Source organism: Lipophrys pholis (genome assembly GCF_963383615.2).
Source record: "Lipophrys pholis genome assembly, chromosome: 10".
In the NCBI taxonomy this organism is placed as follows: domain Eukaryota; kingdom Metazoa; phylum Chordata; class Actinopteri; order Blenniiformes; family Blenniidae; genus Lipophrys; species Lipophrys pholis.
In genome coordinates, this window is record NC_137640.1 from 20,726,152 (window position 1) to 20,744,672 (window position 18,521).

Below are 18,521 nucleotides of genomic sequence, written 5' to 3' on the forward strand. Positions count from 1 at the left end.
ACAAAACATCAACTCTCCGTGCCCCTGGACCCCGTCTACTTGCACAAGAACATACAGGTTTTTGGTGTGAACTGGCGCTTGTGCTGCTCCGCCTCTTTTTCCTTCACCCGTCTCCTGTGACCGAACACGGGGACAGAATTCCACCTCGGACGGAGCATCCTGAAGAGTCTTTCCTGTCACGTGGGGGGTGGGGGGGGGGGGGGGGGGGGGGGGGTGGGGGGGGGGGGGGGGGGGGTGGGGGGGGGGGGTCGAGGGGACTGTTGGTCTGCGCAGATCAAAAGAGAAGTGGAATCACGCAGATGTGATGTTGTGCTGGTGAGGAATGCTCTGACCGCCGCCCTGATGAGCAAGCAGGGCGCTGGCGTTTGTGACGAGCTCGTGTTGGAGGTGCTGCAGCGGCGGCGGCGATGTGCTGCCGGGTCTCCGCTGACTGGGCAACTGGTTGAGCTGCTCAGAGTTGGCCAGAGACTTCAGCACGGCGTTCTCGCGCTCCAGCATCGAGTTCCTCTCATAGAGCTCCTTGATCTGCTCCTTCAGCACCTCCACCTCCTCGCGAACGGCGTACATCAGGTGGCTCTTCACCAGGTCCTGACGGACAGACGAGGAGGGGGGGGAAGCTCACAATTAGCACACAAATTAAACCGTTTCCTCCTGCAGAAGAAGACCCGCTAACAAAACCTTTGATAGTCGTTTGTGTTCTGCTCGCGTCACATCCCTTGTGCTTATGTATTGTTCAACTGAAAATACTTGTAGAAGTTCACTTGTCTGTCAAAGAGTATAAGCCACGGAGAGACTGAATGGTTTTGATAAGTTTGCAGACGGACGCACGCACACTTCTGGTGAACCGAGTCTGTTGATAAGATAGTTACGTCTAGTACTTGACCACTGTAACTTGTAAGAAGTGGTTAATACATGATCGTTTGAGGTTCATGGTGCATCTCTGGAGTCGGCAGCGTGAAGCAAGTCATTCGCAAAATGTGTTTTGCCTGATATTTCAATCTGAGGAAAACTCACCATTGCCTGTTCAATCTTGTTGTCGATGGCAACGACACTAGCAGAAGATGTGCTGCGGGGAGAGAAGAGTGAGGGTTACCACCACATGACAAGCTGACACCATCCATTTCACCAGGACAAACAAATCCTGTCCACTAAGTACTACTATTTGAGTTTAATAACATGCAATAAAACAAAAAAAATTAATTGAGGAGTGTTTTACTTTGTGGAGATTTACATTTTTAATTTTTTATTTAAGAATTTCCAAGAGGAGCTGAAATGTGAGGCGATTCAAACAAGACCGCCTTTCTGATGATTCCTGATATACGGTTCTAACAAATAATAAACGCTTACATTTCATTCTCCAACACAGACCTCACTGTGGACCATACACTGATGTGAGGACACAAGATTTACTTTTCCTGACTGCAACATTATTAAAAAGGTGTGTGAGCTCACTAAGACATCCTGGAGGTAAATATATCAAGAAATGACACACTGCAATAAACCCCACAGGCGAAAACTAAACCAGGTGTGAATCTACGCGCATGCAGTGAGCAATGGGCTGATGAGCAGTAACAAAACCAGTTGTCCGGGGCAGTAGATAAAGTGTGTCATGCTTGAATCAGAGTGGCTGCATATATTAGCCTTGAAAAGATTCTGCTTGACAAACTAAAAGTGATTCCAAACTGTTAGATCAAGATAGACTAAAATGTCATTCTGCACATTATCTGAGGATTTGGATGTGAAATAGGATTTCATCGATGCGAGGGCCCTCTGTAAGAAAGCAGGCCGCCTTCAATTCGTTTACATCGACAGAAAGAATTTTTTTTAATTCATTTGTTCCAAAACAAACCAATGGTTATTTCAAAGGGATGACAAATGTATTTTCTGTCTCTTCGGGACACTTGAGGACAACAGCATCTGTTTTCCATCTATTTTACTATAAAATTGCATGAAAAGGGGCAGATTGTAATTCCAAACCCAAAACGGACCCTGCTACAAATGAACAATGACAAGTGTTATCTTTTCTCTTCAGGAGTTACAGAAGCACAGTCATTTGGACCTGGTTAGATTATTTGCCCTCTTGCGCAATCACGGCAGCTCAGATGTGGATGAAAAACAGGAGGGACACAGGACGTTTTGAGCCCACGAGACGGAGCTGTGCCATGAAGCTGGAGTGAAGGGAACACAGTGTGAAAATTCCCCGAAAAGAATCAAACCAAACTAAATATCAAACTTTAAGCTGCATTTTGTTGCACTAAAAGTACTATAAAAAGTGCTTTACGGGGTGAAAACCGAATAAAAACAAAATGATACTCCCCCACCACATGCCATTGTATATGCATAAATAAATAGAAAGGATGAATAAATACAAGAAATAAAAATTCTAAAATCCTACAAGGGATAAAAACTGGACCCGAGTTAAAAGCCTTATTGAAAAAAAAAAAAAAAAGGTCTTTGAAAACAAGAAATCTTGAAAAGCGCCAAACCTGATGGAAGACCTAAATAAAGACTATCTTGAACGACCTATTAACTCTATATAATGTTGGTGTCGCTGCTGGAATGGGAAACAAAGCATTTTTCCATTTAAATATTCACAAAGCATGTTAATTTAAACGCACACAGACGCCACAACTTTGGGGCAAAATTGGTGGAATAAAAACATTATAGAAGGTCGGATTGCTCGATGCGGATTTAATAACAAATGTATAATCTAAACAGTGCTAAGCATAGTCAAACAGTGCTGCTGTAAGTCATAATACGGGGTCCCGTGGATGTTTACGTTGTGCTGGAGCGCACGTACTGAGCGGAGCGGAGCGCGTACTGCACACAAAACACGCGACCAGCAGACAACAAGCTCCTGGTGAGCCTCGACCCGGGGGGGAGGAAATGACGTGCATCAACAAACACTACCAGCTAATCGATCTCAGCTGCGTCCGAGCAGCGAGAGCTCAACGGGCCAAGTTTCTGAGTGGAAAAAGTACGAAGGCTGTCCCACCCGGTCCGCGTCCACACGCGTGACTCACGTTTAAAGAAAGAACGACTGAAGAGTGCCAGGATGAAAAGTAGACTTTGCAGAAAGTGCCTTTACCTGACACATCTGCTCCTGTAAGGCAGCAGGCGTCCGGAGGCCGGAGGGGAAGTCCCCGGTGAGCAGGGCAGACTGTAGCTCAACTTGCCACGCATGTTTCCGACTCCACGAAATCTCCTCGTGCGCTTCTCACGTCAAGCGAGTGTGTCTCTCGTTGGACCGGGTGAAGACTTGTGTCTGTGTGAGCTCCACTGTCAATCACAAAATAAGGAGGCGGGGCCCGGTCCCTCTCCCTCCTCCTCCTCCTCCGGTCCCCCGCCCCCCTCACGCGCCTCCCCGGGACGCCCCCTTGCGCAATTTACACGATTCCAATCCCAGCGTCTACTCCAAATTACACATAATGACTCTTGAGGCACAGGAAGATTTGTTCAATGTTAAACCCAGTTCATGAAGGCCGAGGCAGGGCTTCTCATGGAGGACAGGTCGCATTGACCCTGTCTGTTCTACTAGTGCAGCAGAAGCAATACAGGACAGAAAGAAAAAATCTATTTCTTTACAGTAGTAAAGCTAACAAAACAAAAATACACCAAATAATTGGGATTATAAACAACATTCCCATCCACTTTAGTTGTTCCTTCACCCACTCCTTCTATGAAGCTCAAAGTGGCTCACAGTTAAAAAGCCAAAAGCAATGATGACAAATGACAAAAATACTCATGGCTTTTGAAAAGCAATTATCAAAAAATGCAATCTACTGAGGAGAAGTGATTTTGCGGGTGATCTGGGGAAAGCTTTCACTTAATTTTTGTTTTTTATGCTCCCATCAATAAATAAATCACTTTGCATTCATGTATTTCTTAATACACTGGGAATTATCTGGTGTCTGAATAATGCTACCGCATTACATTTTCCTTGAAAAACAAACTAAGATTCAAACAAAATTTTAACAAAAAGTATCTGACTGTGTGTGACTGTGTGTGACTGTGTGTGTGTGTGTGTGTGTGTGTGTATCAACCATAATGCTATTATTTACAGACAATGCACTATATCTGCTGGATAAATACATTGTTAAACAAAGACCTTTGTGGAAAATGAACCTCAAGATATCAGGAATGTTGCATGTGCTCATCAGACCGAAATGTATTTTATTCTATCATTCAATTATTTTCATCTAGCTTCCATTTATCTGCCGTTATTGGTCATGGTGACATTAAGATTCAGGTCGGATCAACAAAGTGGATGTTTCAAAGCGGTTCAAGGTGTAATCAACTGTATCAGCTGGAGTGGATTGTTTTGCGGCCATAACAAAGCAATAAAGGAAAACGAGAGGCGAAGTCAGACTTATGTGAAATCTTGCTGGATATAGTTGATGTACATGATGACAGATCCCCGCACAGGTGATGACGGCTCAAAAGTTATGCCTTGCACAACAAAAATGGCGCTCACACGTGATCAAAGTCTTGATAATCAACAGCATCTGCCGAGGGCATCGCTGTCTTTGAACAGCTCCTTTACACATCCGGGACTGAGAAGGACAAGGATGTGCACAAGCTTTGGCTGGAATGTGTTTTTATCAAGAACAAAAAACAAGGAACTCGCAGGTTGAGTTGAATAAGCTTGCCGAGAGTCTGCGAGACTGTCCAGAGTGACTGAAGTTATTGCCACTCTGTGTCCAAAGAAAACACGGCAAACTGTACATTTTATTCAAGTAGGAGGACATGTGGTGGTTTATATAAGGACCACTCGCTGCGTTGTCCTCAACATGGGGCTTCCCTGCAGACTGCAGCGGTGTACAGATGCACTCATCACCCCCCAAACAAAGCCTCCAGGACCACAGAGCAGCGCATTCCAGCCCCAGTCACCTCCGGCCCCGAGGCCAGGGAACACAAACTCAGACATCTGTGTCGGAGTCACCGTCATGCTGGGACAGCGCACAGCTCCTCGCTAAGGCTCTGGCTTAGAAGCCCCCTAACCGCAATGTATTTGGATTTGACAGCAGCTACAAGAAACGTTCCTTTCATCGGCAGGCCTCCTGTTTGACACCGAGCTGAAACCTTTCTGCACGCCGCAGGTCAACTCCCTTCCTCGGCTACACGTGCAGGAGAAAAGCATGGTCCTCCGTTCTCAAGAGTTTGTCACATGGTGATTTATACCACCACAAATCCAATGTGTTCTCCATTAGGACACAGATGTAGCGGCACACGTCTTCATCTCAAAGAATACAAACACTCACTGTGGGGGGACACAGCTGAATAAATTAGATCTCAGGTCTACGATGACCCCCCACACTCCAGATTAATGAGCGCAGCTCCAAACAATGGTTGTAAGGTGGGGGGGGGGGGGGGGGGGGGGGGGGGGGGGGGGGGGGGGGGGCTGGCACAACAGATGATTGCGCTCACAAGTCTCTTTTGAATCCAAACATGAGATTTAGTTTGCTTTAGAAGACGCAGTTCAGCTGCAGCACCACATGGGGTCAGCAGACGTAACGACACCAGGCTGACTGAAAAGCAAGTTTCAGTCAAAACTTCAGAAAATGATCTCGACGAGTTCAATGTTAGTTCACATCAAGCAGAGGCCTCCACTTGAATTCGGACTTTTCTCTGAGCAGCTGTTTCAAAGCACGTTTCATGAGATTCTTTCTTTCTTTTTTTTTTCCCCCCTCTTTCTCTTGCTGCAAATGAAAAATCATGTTAAATGCTGCTTGGCTTACTCTCTTTGTTTTTAACTGTTGAGCTACAAAACGGTTACATTCACAGTGAGCTGTAGAGAGAACGAGAAAAAAGTGACGCCTACGCTGGGCTGGTTTTGTTTGGCCAACAATGAAAACCCCAAAAAACACATTCAAGCCAGAAACATAGAAATGCACCAAACTCTCTGTTAAGAAGTCGGGTGCAAACTTTGCTTGCGAATAAAGCGTCTGCAAAAATCGCAGTATCTGCATTGAATGTGTGGGAAAATTCTGATTGTTTTAGTCCAGAGAAGGAGCATTTTCAATTTAACTCACTAGATTAAGGCAACAACTGCATGACCCTGCAGCCAGCCAAGTCAGTCCCCTCACCACTTTGCTCCAATGATCATCAGCCACTATGAAAACAAAGAAACCAGCATTGTAGCAAGAGGACTGGTTTTCCTAGAAACCTGCGAGTCCCTCAAGTTTACCCATCAGCTTCAATCAATCACGTCACATACCAGTTGTCCAAAGGAATTTCCACAAAAGAAAAAAAAAAAAAAATACACTTTCAATTAGCCTCCGGATTGCCTGGAGATAAACATTTTTAGGGAAATAAGTCTCAGCAGTGTTGCTACTTGTGCAAGCCACAATGTATGCTTGTTCAATTCAAAATCTGTCCAGTCGATAGTCAGTTTCTCATTATGGGACTGCAACCAAACAAAAATAAATCTTTTTCTATGAAAGCATCTTATTTAAATATCAAGGGATGTTCTTTTAACAAAAGACACAGAGACACAACACCAGATCATAAGCAAGTTACACGTAGGGGTGTCGAACGTTGAAAATGGTCTCATGTGTTTCTAAGGAGCAAAACAAAGATCAGAAACTATTATTTAGTCATCACATGATTAACCCTTTCAAGAAGAAAAGGTTTTCCTGTCGGGGAAATTCAGGCATAACAGCAGCTCCACAACGCACAAGGATAACGAAGAAAGAAAAAAAAAAAAAAACTCCCAGGAAGTCAAATAACTTTAGACAAGAATTTCCAATTAAAATAAATCAGATAAAACTTAAAGAGGCTCTTGTATAATCTGGTGTTTTGATACATATCAACTTAAGTGTGTCCTGCTTTCGTCGGCAGTATAAGTCGATTTAAGCATGTTCCTCTCAGGGGAACGTTTTTTTTTTTTAAATGTTTTTATGACAGCTGCAGTAAACTCTCTGTAAATGGCCATGTAAGAACTTCTCTTTAGCAGAATCTTCAATACAATGGCTGTAATGTCAGTGCTGTGGAAATTAGGGCTGAAGCTATCAAATATTTTGGTAATCGAGTATTCCGTGCGGAATATTCCATCGATTGAGTAATCGGATAAAACATACTTTTGCGTAATTAAAGCCCACTTATAAATATACAATAGAAAATAAGACAGATCACCCAGTAACAAAGTCTGCCGTTCTGTTTGCACGCAACAAAACTACACGCGCCCAATAGACTGCGTCCGTCTTCCGCTTTGCAGGGGACACGCAGCTTGTTATGTAAGCATGTTGTGTCACACACACACACACACATACAAAAAGAGTCCGTGTGAAATGTGAGCTTTAAATTTATTCAAACGAGGCTTCGAGGCAGAGAAGGTTATTGATTAAGTTTTATAATCCTTGCAGCCCTCGTGGAAATATTTCAAAGCAGTAAGCGAAAACATTCCCACGGCCATTTGGTTCAATCCAACCAATTTAAATATAGCATCAACATGTAAACACATCTAACGAGGCATCGACTCACTTTTCATGAGCCAACAAATAACCTCAATGCAATGCACTGGGGAAACAAGTGTGACGACTCTTTATCACTTAATGAAGAAGACCAGGATCTCCCCACACGTACTTGAATTCGCACTATGAAGAGAATTTACTGTATTGTAAACCTTCAAACAGCGGTGACAATCATAGGATGCTGGAAATATGTTAATGTGTCTGTCTGCACTTGCTCGGTTTTCTTGAAGACTGTGTTTGCAGAGTGCGTTGAGGGGCCTGTACGGACACAATAGAGACTAAACACAAAAAGACCGAAGTCTGGAGGGTTTTATTTTTCCAGCACTAAATCAAAGTTATGAGTAGGTGTGTCCACTGCCACCAAACTTCCTCGTAAACAAACCAGAGGAATTGTCCCTTTCACAGCCTCATCTGTTGCGTAATCATCAGACTGGTGCACAAGCAACTCCTCGTCCAGCAGCTGTCCTCTATGTGACGTCCCCGAAGACACGGACGGCTAAAGCAGACATCTTGGTGAAGTAACCGGATGACATGGAGCATGAGAAGCAGTTAAATCTCCCAGGGACTTAAAACAAGCAAGGATAAGATCTCAATTCCTGAGACAGTGAGTGAACTTTACCCATCACTGTTCATTTAAGTGGTTTATGGAAGGTTTAGCCTGTCGAGGGACTAAAATAACGTGGGGATGTTTATCGGTGGCTGTCAAGCCACTTCTGCAGCTCCTGAAGAAATGACAGAGTCGCAACATAGACATCAATCTACACAGCCAAGCACGGTGGGGGAGCTAAGGCGGGAGCTCCATCACCTTAAATAATCACTGTGAAACTACAACCAGATCCTTAGTATGCACCAAGAGCGTCAATATCAAATTACTACTTGTTTGACTAACTGGTGGGGTCTTAATCCACATTGAGCCAAAGGTATTAGTCTTAGCACTGACAAATCCTTGCACGTCTACATTAACAAGCCTCTGTATTCACCAAAGCATTTATCAAAGGATAAAGGTCTTGTCCTTATTGGCGCAACCTCTCTAACCTGGAGTGATTGCAGTAAACACATTTTCACCAAGTAAATGTCTTAGCTGGAGTTGGTTACTGTGGCTTATTTCTGGCTTTAAAAAAAGGGTTAATGATGATGATCCGTTGCAATATGCTATAGATACATCCAAAACATTACCACCAATAACACGAAATATATTTTGGTCTCCAAGTGTCCAAATGTGGAAACAACATTTTGGCACAGTCAACATTTCAGCTGACTTCAGAGCTGCAACATTTACTCAACTGAGATATTCATTAACCAGCAACATTTTCATTTGATAAGTGACAGCGTGGTTTTAATAACCGTTTAAAGCTAAATGCCAAGAAATCAATTGGATACAGATTCCAAAAGATAGAGAACCTTTTCTGACCTCTTACTCTGAAGGCAATTGTTTGGGGGATTCGGACTATAAGTCAAACAACACAGTCATATTCACGGAAAGAAGTCTTAAGTGTTCCATAATAAGCATTTCCATTCTTTTCTTTTATTTCATAAACTGATTAATCAGCAGTTTTCAAAAAATGAATATTTATTAGGGCAGCTTCGCCTAAATGAAAACACAGAAAGCCTTCCTTCCATACTCTGTGTTCCACCAGTGACTGTTGAAGCAGTGTGGCCACTGAGTGCAACCGACTGATTAGGAGCTAGAAAACAGGCTTGTTTTAAAAAACGGTTTCCAGAGTGGGGCACATTAAAAATGCTGCCTCGGCATTGTCGTGTGGACGTTTGCTGAAATCAATGAATGTCTTCTCCATTTTTGCATGTTCCATGTCTTCTCTGTTTTTGATGCATTTCTGTGGTAAGAGTTATAGCGCCACATTTAGGCCTGCCATATGTACTGTTTTGAGTCATTTTCATGGTGTCGTGTGGACGCAGTTGTTTTCTACACTGATGCCATGTCTACAATCCATCTCCCTCTACCTCGATTTGTTTAAGAATTGTGTCGTGTTCTGCACTGACTTGTTGTGCTTTGCCGCCACCATTTCCTCAAAATACAGTGCATTAAGTGTCACCATGGGACACTATGTAATAGACAATAGTGGGAAAAAAATCCAGTAGTATCATGAATAGGGTTACACCACCACCTTGAGTTTGAGCCTTTGTTGGTCCAATGGAAATGTTGGACACCTGTGGTTATACTGGGTATGTCTCAGGGGTGAACGTCTTCAACTGATTGAGTTGCAAGCTATAAGACGTGGGAAAAGCCTATGTGTGCTGAGCAAACCTTTACTGAAGAAAACACAGTCAGCACAGTTTCCAACACTGAAGTTGACAAGAAGTGGAAACGCTGACACCATACAGTACGATCATTGAGAAATGAGGCCTGTTATGCAACAGGTGAATGTCTTTGATGGTTCCGATCACCACCCATCAACACCAACCTCCCTGTGATTAAGAAGTCTGCTTTGGTTCGAGATGACAGTACTGTACATCATCAAGTTATGTCACAAGCATCAGGCCTCTGCCATTTGTGACTTTCCAGTAAGGGCCCCCCCCGACATAGCTAAAAATGTGTATTTACCAGAAAGGCCCCAGGTCATCCGAGGACATTTCCCAGACCCTGGTAGCACCTACCACGCATTTGTCCATGAGTACATTACTTAGTTCATGGCGGGACTGTGACTCCTGCTGTAATTTACAGATCCAAAACATAAATGAATCAATTAATAAAAGAGAATTGAAAATGGGTTTAACAAACGTAACTAAGTGGATAAGCAGCCAACTTTCTGCAGAGATTTGGCTTCAAACTCCTCCTGTTTCTCACCCCAATAATGGCTGTTTGTTTCTGAGCCATAAACCGTCGGCACATACCTGGTTTGGCACAAATAACTCTCTGTGGCAGAGCTGGGGAGCACTGGCCAGGTGCACTCAGACCCACTATAAATCTGTCTTTTCTTTATTGTGCATAATCATAAAGTTGATCACTTTGGAAAAAAAGGCAGTAAAAGAGCTGCTGCTGCTTTACTTAGGACCATAAGCACAGCCTTACAATTAATCCATTCAGCAGATCAACAGATTGCTTTCCAGGAATGTTTACAAATGCTGAGTGGAACTTGTAATCGAGTTGGACAAAAATAAATTTGTGCATTTGAACAACATGAACAGTTGTCAGTTGACTGGATCAAACGATCTAAAGTGTCAGGTTTAAGGTGAAAAGCTTAAAGCTCCCACACCATTTTTGAAACTGAAATTACTGATAAATAAAAATCGATTTAATCGATTGATCGAATTGGTAGCTAAAAGATTTTTATTTTGCAAATTAGAGGTATTTTCTCCTCAGTTGTTTTGGGGGCATTTTTTGCATTCTGTTCTACCATTCCTCGTGGAATCGGAATCCTTGTCTGCAGTTGCTGGTGCACTTTTGCTTAAAACTGGGTTAAAGCTTGATTTTGTTGAATGACAGAGCCTCATTTACTTCTTATTTTGGGATCGTTTATATCCATTTTAACTCTGAGGACAATCACAACAATAAAGTTGCCTTTTTAGCCAGTACATGTGGTGTTGGAACGATAAACAGCCAAGCATGTCTTGATGCCCACACTGTAGTGCGAAATGTGCAAAAATACCACAAGTAACAAGGTACACTGTCCAAGTGAGGTTTTACAGTTTTCATAAGGCAATCGTTTCCAGGAATACCTCTTTGTGCCCTCAGTTTGCCCACAACACCTCACCCTCAGCTCCCCTACTTTCACTACCAACAAGTCCGGCCTTGTAATAGAGACAAAGCCTTGAGACAAAAAGTTCTACAGGTTTACTTGTGGTCAGCAGAAAAGGTTTGAATAACGTTTCACTACTGCTCGAAGGAAAGAGGCTGGATGAGGAACAAACAAGAGCACTCTGCCTTTTACCTGCTGCGACCACACTCACACATGAACACATACACATGGCCAACTGTTACTATTGCACTCTGTAAACACCAATTCCACATTTGGAAGTCAAGCGGGTGCTCACTGCTCAAGCTTAGGGAGTAATAACACTGCCATTCTGTTTTTTTAATTCTGATTAATTTTACTTGACAACAACTGTCTAGATGTCCAGAGGGCAGTTAAGCCACGATAAAGAGCCAGTCATCAGTGATCTAAACTACGTCAATGAACAAATGCATTGGAGTGATTTTTGGTGTGAAACGAATGTTTAGAATTAATCTGCAGTAAGAATAGTTTAAATGTAACCTAAAGTGGGCTCATGTCTCTCAGACTAGTGTTTTACAAAAGAATGATATTATAGCAGCCATTTTGTATCCAATTACAAGATGCCCTTGGACCAGAGAAGTGGAGGTAATATGGTAAATCATTGGGGCTGACAAAGAAGGTCAGAATTAAAATTGCACTAATTTTCTTGCTGTCAAGTCAAACATGTTCAGGAGAAACTTTAGAGGAGGAAGACATGGGAGACATGAGAATGTACAAATGTGAAGAACCGAGATGAAGACGTGGCAGCACAACAAGCTGTTAGTGGAAAATAAGAAGGTGCACAACATTTTGAGCTCCTCAATGTCGACATTACATAACAATTAAGTTTACAAACAAACAGCTGTCTCCACTGGAGGCTTTCGCAGTAAAATATTCTCATAACCGTCTTGTTTATCTACAGATTAAGGAATTATTTCAATCATGCACTTTCAGTATACTAAATTAAATATGAATTGAGACAGAAAACTAATACAGGACAATGTTTTCCTTGGATTTGTTTGAGAAAAATCAGTGTGTGCTTGTAAACTTCAGGAAATTGATATTTAATTGTTGGATGTCTTCACTTGTTTGTCCATCTAAAAACTCAAAATAGAACTAAATCAAACAGAAAGACAGAATTCTAAGAAGTGGGTCTCGGGTGACAGCAGGTCAATAATTAATTTGCTGTCTTCACCTCTTTCTATGCAGATATGACTTTGGGGAAGTGGAGGTTGAACCCTAAACGGCAGTTCTGTCAAATGGTGTGTTTCTTGAGTATATGTGCATGTGAATGTAGCAGTTTGCGTATTGCATGATTAAGACTGTTAAAGTGGGCATGAAACATTTTAATATCTATATATATATATATATATATATATATTGGCATCATGAACTGTAGTGCTGAAATGTGTTTATGGTACAACCAAAAGACCATAAACAAACACACAAACTGCATAGGGTTTCTCCTGGACTCTGGTTTCTGCTCATACTCTAATGACATGCTTCTCATGATAGTTTTTTTTGACTTGCAACGGTTATTAATAACTGTTAAGAAAAGGTAACCAGAACTGGAAATGGGAAGCAGCCCTCCTCACCTTTGTCTAAAGACTTGGATAAAAAGCTTGTTTGAAAGCTCATTTGCATTGATACACCCCCTAAGCTTGACAACGCTGTGCCAAAGGTTACAATGAACCAGAAATGATCTCCACATAATTTGCGGTGCTTTTTCTTTTCTACAGTCACCTATTGACATCCATAAATCTAATGCCACAGGTAGTTATGGCAAGTAAAGGCCAGATCAATTATTCAAGTATTTGCTGGCACATGGTTTGAATAATAAAAAAAAAAAACCTTCATAAAAACTTAATATGGGATGACTGCAAGCCTCGGCCCTAAACAAGTGAATTTCAGAATAATCACATAAACTCATACAGATTAATTTGGACTGAAAATACAATATAACCTATTCATTTTATGCAATTCTAACACTTAGAAGTCAGGCAAAGCATTAATTGGGCTTATCAAAAATTGGCATGGCTTAAAAATAGCATGTATTGTTTTTAGTTTCTTTGTATTTATTACTCTTGACACTGTTCAGATACAATGACTTATTGAAAGAAACATTACAAATGAAACATAATCACAAAATTTTTTAAAAAAATTAACGACTACAAAGTTTATAGGTGGAAAGCAAGAGGTGTGATTTACTAAAGTTTGAACATATCCATCAAGTCTTACTTTTGGGGGGGGGGGGGGGGGGACCTTGCATAACTAAACAAGACAAAGGTTCACGCTCACATCACCAGACCACCACATTCTAGATGTGAACCTTTCCAAGGTCTCTTGCGCAAAATTTAAAGCAAAGGTGATAAATGATCGACAGGACAGTTTTACACGACAGAGGATCAACAAAGATTGAGGAACTAAAGCAGACAAGAGAAAGGAATTCACTTTCCAAACTAGAAAAGTCAGATAAAGCATTAATTACTGTACTAGCGATTGTGGAGTCTGTTTTATGGACAGATTTATCTCTGCCCCACCCCACCAACAGCAGCAGCTATGGGCTTTTAGGTTTCCTAAAGGTCAAATAAGGTATTCAGACACTGCCAGTTTAAAGAGCTCACAAACTTAAAGAGTGCAGCTGTGACTTTGTTACTCCATGTTAGTCAAAATACCTTGTTTTATCGGGAGAGGAAGAACATTTCAACACAAAGAGAGTTATCATCACAGAAACTAATAATTGTGACATCTGAAGAGAAGTTCAGGAGCAATTCAGATTTTTAAAAATGTTAATATAAGGAGAGCTGAGGATGGAGGCAGGTGACCTCGGTGGATAAACAGTAAAAGTCTGTTTTTCACAGCTTTCACAATGGACATCGGATTTCAGTCCACCACCCTATCAAGGCCCATCTGAAGACCCAACATTTGGGTTTGTTTGGTCTTTGACAATATAACAGCCCGTGTAGTTTAGCAGAGAGCAGAACACACGGCAAGTGTCTCATGGCCAGGTTTGAACAAGATGTGGGTATTAAAAGAAACATGAAGAGCAGCGTTGTAAAACTTCATTGAAAAGGTTGACAAAAGAAACATAAAAAGCTAAACTAATCAATTAAAATTACGGTAATTTACGGTAAATAAAGACATTCCTTTGCCGTCATTGTAAGTATTTCGGCAGAGACCAACAGCTGGCACTACCACTGCAGCTGCAGGCAAATACCTGGGGGGACAAAGCATGTGTGCATGTTCTTAAACATTGCATCTTGCCTGGTTGACCTACAGCTTTAGGTCATACAGGCAAATGAAACTGATGGGAGCGCTGGTGTACACTTCAGGCTTTCATTTAGACAGCAATTATCTCACAATATATGCATCTGGAACATGACCGCACTTGATCATAAAGTGAGTTTCTGTCAGTCAGATTTACAGTTCACCTGAGTCCCTTTGCATTAGCTCAAGAAATAAGCTTTCGTGTGCACACAGTGTGTCCTGGAAGAGCTTTTAAATCCACAAAATAGCATTATGTCATTTATCAAATGAGAATTTTGATACACAAAGATATGGATTGTTCTGTTGCATCCAGGATTAGTTTATTTGCATTTCTTTTTCATCTGTAATGCCATACTAGCAGCAGCCACCCTTAACAATGTACTAATATAGCTTTAAATAGTAACCTTTCAGCAGAAATAAGTAAAAAAAACAAACTGGGTGTCATACTGCTTGAAGCATGGTTGCACATGTCGGATGTGAGAAACAGATGAATGCTTATAAAAGGGATTTGCCAGGCAAAGTTTCTACCAATACAGAATGTCTTTTTTTTTTTTTACTTTGCTACTGTCACAACATGTGATTGCTCATTTTTGAAAAAACAACAACATTGAAACACAAATTTGCAGAGCTACCTGCAGCTGAGACCAAGATCTAAGGTTTTTTAATACTTGGTCAATACAATATGCCCCACATGTGACATGTAATTACATAACCATGATAGTTTCATAAGGTTAAAGAAAATGCACAATGAACCTATAAAAACAAAGAATGGCCATAAAACTGTCAACGTTCTGACAAGTTAACAATAATAAGCTGACTAACATTGGATGAAAAACAGTCTCAGGAGGGATTTTGTCTGGACGCCTCATGCCGTCTATAAACTGCCAATAGGAATGATTGCTTTATTAACTGATGAGCTTGACCCTATGAATTCCTTCAGGGGTCCATTAAGGCCAGCTCCTTTTTTCCAAAAGGTAAACACTTATTACATTTCCTTTAGAATAAAATAAAAACAAAGTGGGCAGTGCTCTACAAGAGTTTAATCAGCAAGGCACAAAAGACCAAACCAAGAGCAAACAGCAGGTTTTCCACGGCTGGTTTTCCTGGATTTGCTTTTCCTAGCACTGGCTCTTTGATGACGATCCCTAAACATGCGACTACTCATGTTTGTCTACATGACATGCACACACAACTCTCCATTCAGATCACTGAAGCCAAACTGGAAGCATGTTTAATCAGAAGGCAGTGAGTGAGGGCGGCGAGGGCTGAAAAAAACTGGATGGTGGGATAAGACTTGACCAAGGAAATCTTTTCATAATGCTGTAATCAGGAGATGCTGTGGAAGAGAGAGGAAAAGGCTCAGTGGCAAAACAAGGACGTGACCCTCTGCATGGGATCAAGCCTGCAGCCATACTCTACTCAGGAGAAGTCCCAGCTGTGCGGTGAAACATTGCCGACGGGACCGCCCCGCCCACTCTCCTATGGGACACTACAGTATGCAGGAAATCAAAGAGGGATTTGTTGGGGCATCTATGGCTCAGCTTATAAAACCTCAGTAAACGAGAGCGACTCGGAGCAAAGTTCAGGTCTGGCAGCGTCACCTCAGCACAGATGAGCAATCGAGTAAAGTCAATGAAAGACAAGTGAAAATATGTCACACCAATATGAGCATTCTCAGAGCAGAAGGTGTTAATTTCTGTTTCAGTTACACATATTTGTTAGCATGCACAGCCACGAGTCAATATAATTCACAATCTGGGGTGGATCATTCAGCTGAACGGCAACTAGTGGCATCCGCCCGAAGCTACAAACACCAACCTATCTGCTCGGGCTCAGCAGCTTGACACTGGTTAAATAATGCATAGAATTGGCTCCTGAAGAGTACTGCTGGCCTGGTGAACTCTGCCACACTTTTCCTCAAGTCTGCTTCTGCCTCGGCTAGTCAGCTGCTCTGAGCACTAACCTGCCACTCACCAGTCACTTCAGCTTGGCCAGCAGTTCATGGGGAAGTGAAATGATTCAAGACTGTGAAATAAATGAAGTGGCATGTTCAATTTATATGTATAACTACTAACCTTTTTTTAAAGTTTATTATTTCAAACATACAAAATGTTAGAAGGTTATGGGCTTCGGTGACAGGGAACGTTAGGCTCCTTTTAAAATTGTATGCATTTTATAATCAATAAACTTCACCATGCTGTGTGTGATCATCAACCCCATTCACACTATTCCTGCATCTGACCCAAGGTCTTTCCTGCTTTTATACTCGACTGTATATTCATATTTACTTATTACTAGCCTGAGGTGAATTAATTTACCATATTTATAATTTAATAGTATGGGGGCTTTCTTTCCTGTCTTAAGCTTTAATAAGCTCAGAAACTACCACTAAACTTAATGTGCACATTTCAAGTACAGCTAATTCAGCATATTGAAGACAAAAACATCTTTCAAACATTTTTTCCCTCAAAAAAATCTGTTATTTTACAGTGTTTGTTGACCTCGCAGACAAGAAATAAACATTTCAGTGATAAAATGTCAATACACTGCACTTCCTGGCCTCAGCTTCCGCCTGCCTCCCAGCTGAAGTCCACTCACTGATGGCACAGGAAGTGGTCAATGAATATTTTCCGTTGTTTTGTATGGAGGTTTTGGACTGACCTCTTTCTGAACCAGAGGTTGAGGTGGCACATTGACAGAGTGGTGAACAGAGGCAGCAGAATGAATGAAAATCAGTGCTTCAAATCAAATAACAAAATGGCTTGATGAACTCTCGCTACTTAAAGACGGCCAATGGGCGCAAACCCATAAACATGAATTAAAAAAATCCAATTTAAACAACTTAGGTTACCTTCAAGTACTTCAGTTCACATGTGCTTTTCAGCTGTGTTCATGTTTTGCAGCTCGATCGTGAATAAGAATGTGGGTGAAATATTTGAACATGTTAAATATAGAGGCTGACTCAGATGAGAGCAGAGGCATGATGGTGTGAAAGTTCAAAAGGGACCGGTCATCCCTCCACACCACAGTGCTGACCATGAGGTCAACCTGTCTGAAATGCTACCCGACTAGAAAATAATAAAAGACTATCAACTATCAATAAGCCAAGAATCAGATTGGCTGTGGTTATTACAGGATGTTTTTTCTCTCTCAATGTAATCGGTTTTTGTAACACTATCGAATGACTAAAGTCTGATTCACAACCTTGTGACACAAGAAGCTCAGTGAAGAGTGATGAAAATAATTTGTATTTCATAAGCAGACACACCTGTATGATGCAAAGCAGGACACAACCATGAACCAGAATGGTGTCACTGAGTTAATTAGTGAAGTTTTTACGCAGTTAAAATGAGCCTAACCTCATTTAGTCAACATTCCATCTGGCTGTCAAACTGAAACCCCGTCTACCCTGCCATGTTGAGTCACGTCTGTGTCTTTGTAGAAGTCTGTTTGTCAAAAGACACCGGAGGTGGCAAGCAGATAAAGGTTCAGTGTGAAAGTACAGGAGGGACTTCGGATGAACTTAAGATGAAAGAGGAAGAGGACGACGGAGGAAGCGTTACAATAAATGAAAGCAGACGTCTAAGCAAAGAAGGAAACTGACGTGACAAAATCTGCTTATTTTTCAGATGAACGCAAAGAAGGAAAATAATTGCCTTTGCCTGAATGTTAATGTTGGCCTTCATAGTGCTTTTCTGCAGGTGCAAACGCAGATCCACTGCTGCGACCAAACAACCTTAAATGTCACATCACTTTTACTAAAAATAATTTATTTCAGTGAAGAATAACGACGACATTTATTTATCAGACAGACAGAGGCAGAGAGTGAACAGACAGACAAACAGAGAAAGCAACAGAGCACAACACAGAATGATTCTCTGAAGACGCATCAGAAATGCAAAGTGTAATTACAGTAAGCACATTGAGAATCTCTTCCACGCTATCATCTCCAACAGAATGTGGAACAACATCAAGTCACTGACAGATTACAAAACTTGCGCTTTGAGAAGTTAACACTAGCAGATAACCCTCCTCATACACCATCACTAAATTCACAGATGACACACCA

The 18,521-nt window shown here is 41.7% G+C and overlaps 1 protein-coding gene across 1 annotated transcript in view; it reads right to left on the minus strand.

Annotated features, from left to right (window-relative positions):
* Window positions 1-240: 240 nt before the first annotated feature.
* The window catches only part of LOC308116188 (TSC22 domain family protein 2-like), a 28,443-nt gene continuing 10,162 nt past the window's right edge, over window positions 241-18,521 (minus strand). Inside the window, exons 2-3 of the mRNA XM_080474220.1 lie at window positions 1,015-1,066; window positions 241-588 (exon numbers count right to left, since the gene is read on the minus strand). Coding sequence (XP_080330346.1) covers window positions 292-588; window positions 1,015-1,066 — 349 coding nt within the window. The 3' untranslated portion in view covers window positions 241-291. The remainder of the gene's footprint in view (window positions 589-1,014; window positions 1,067-18,521) is intronic.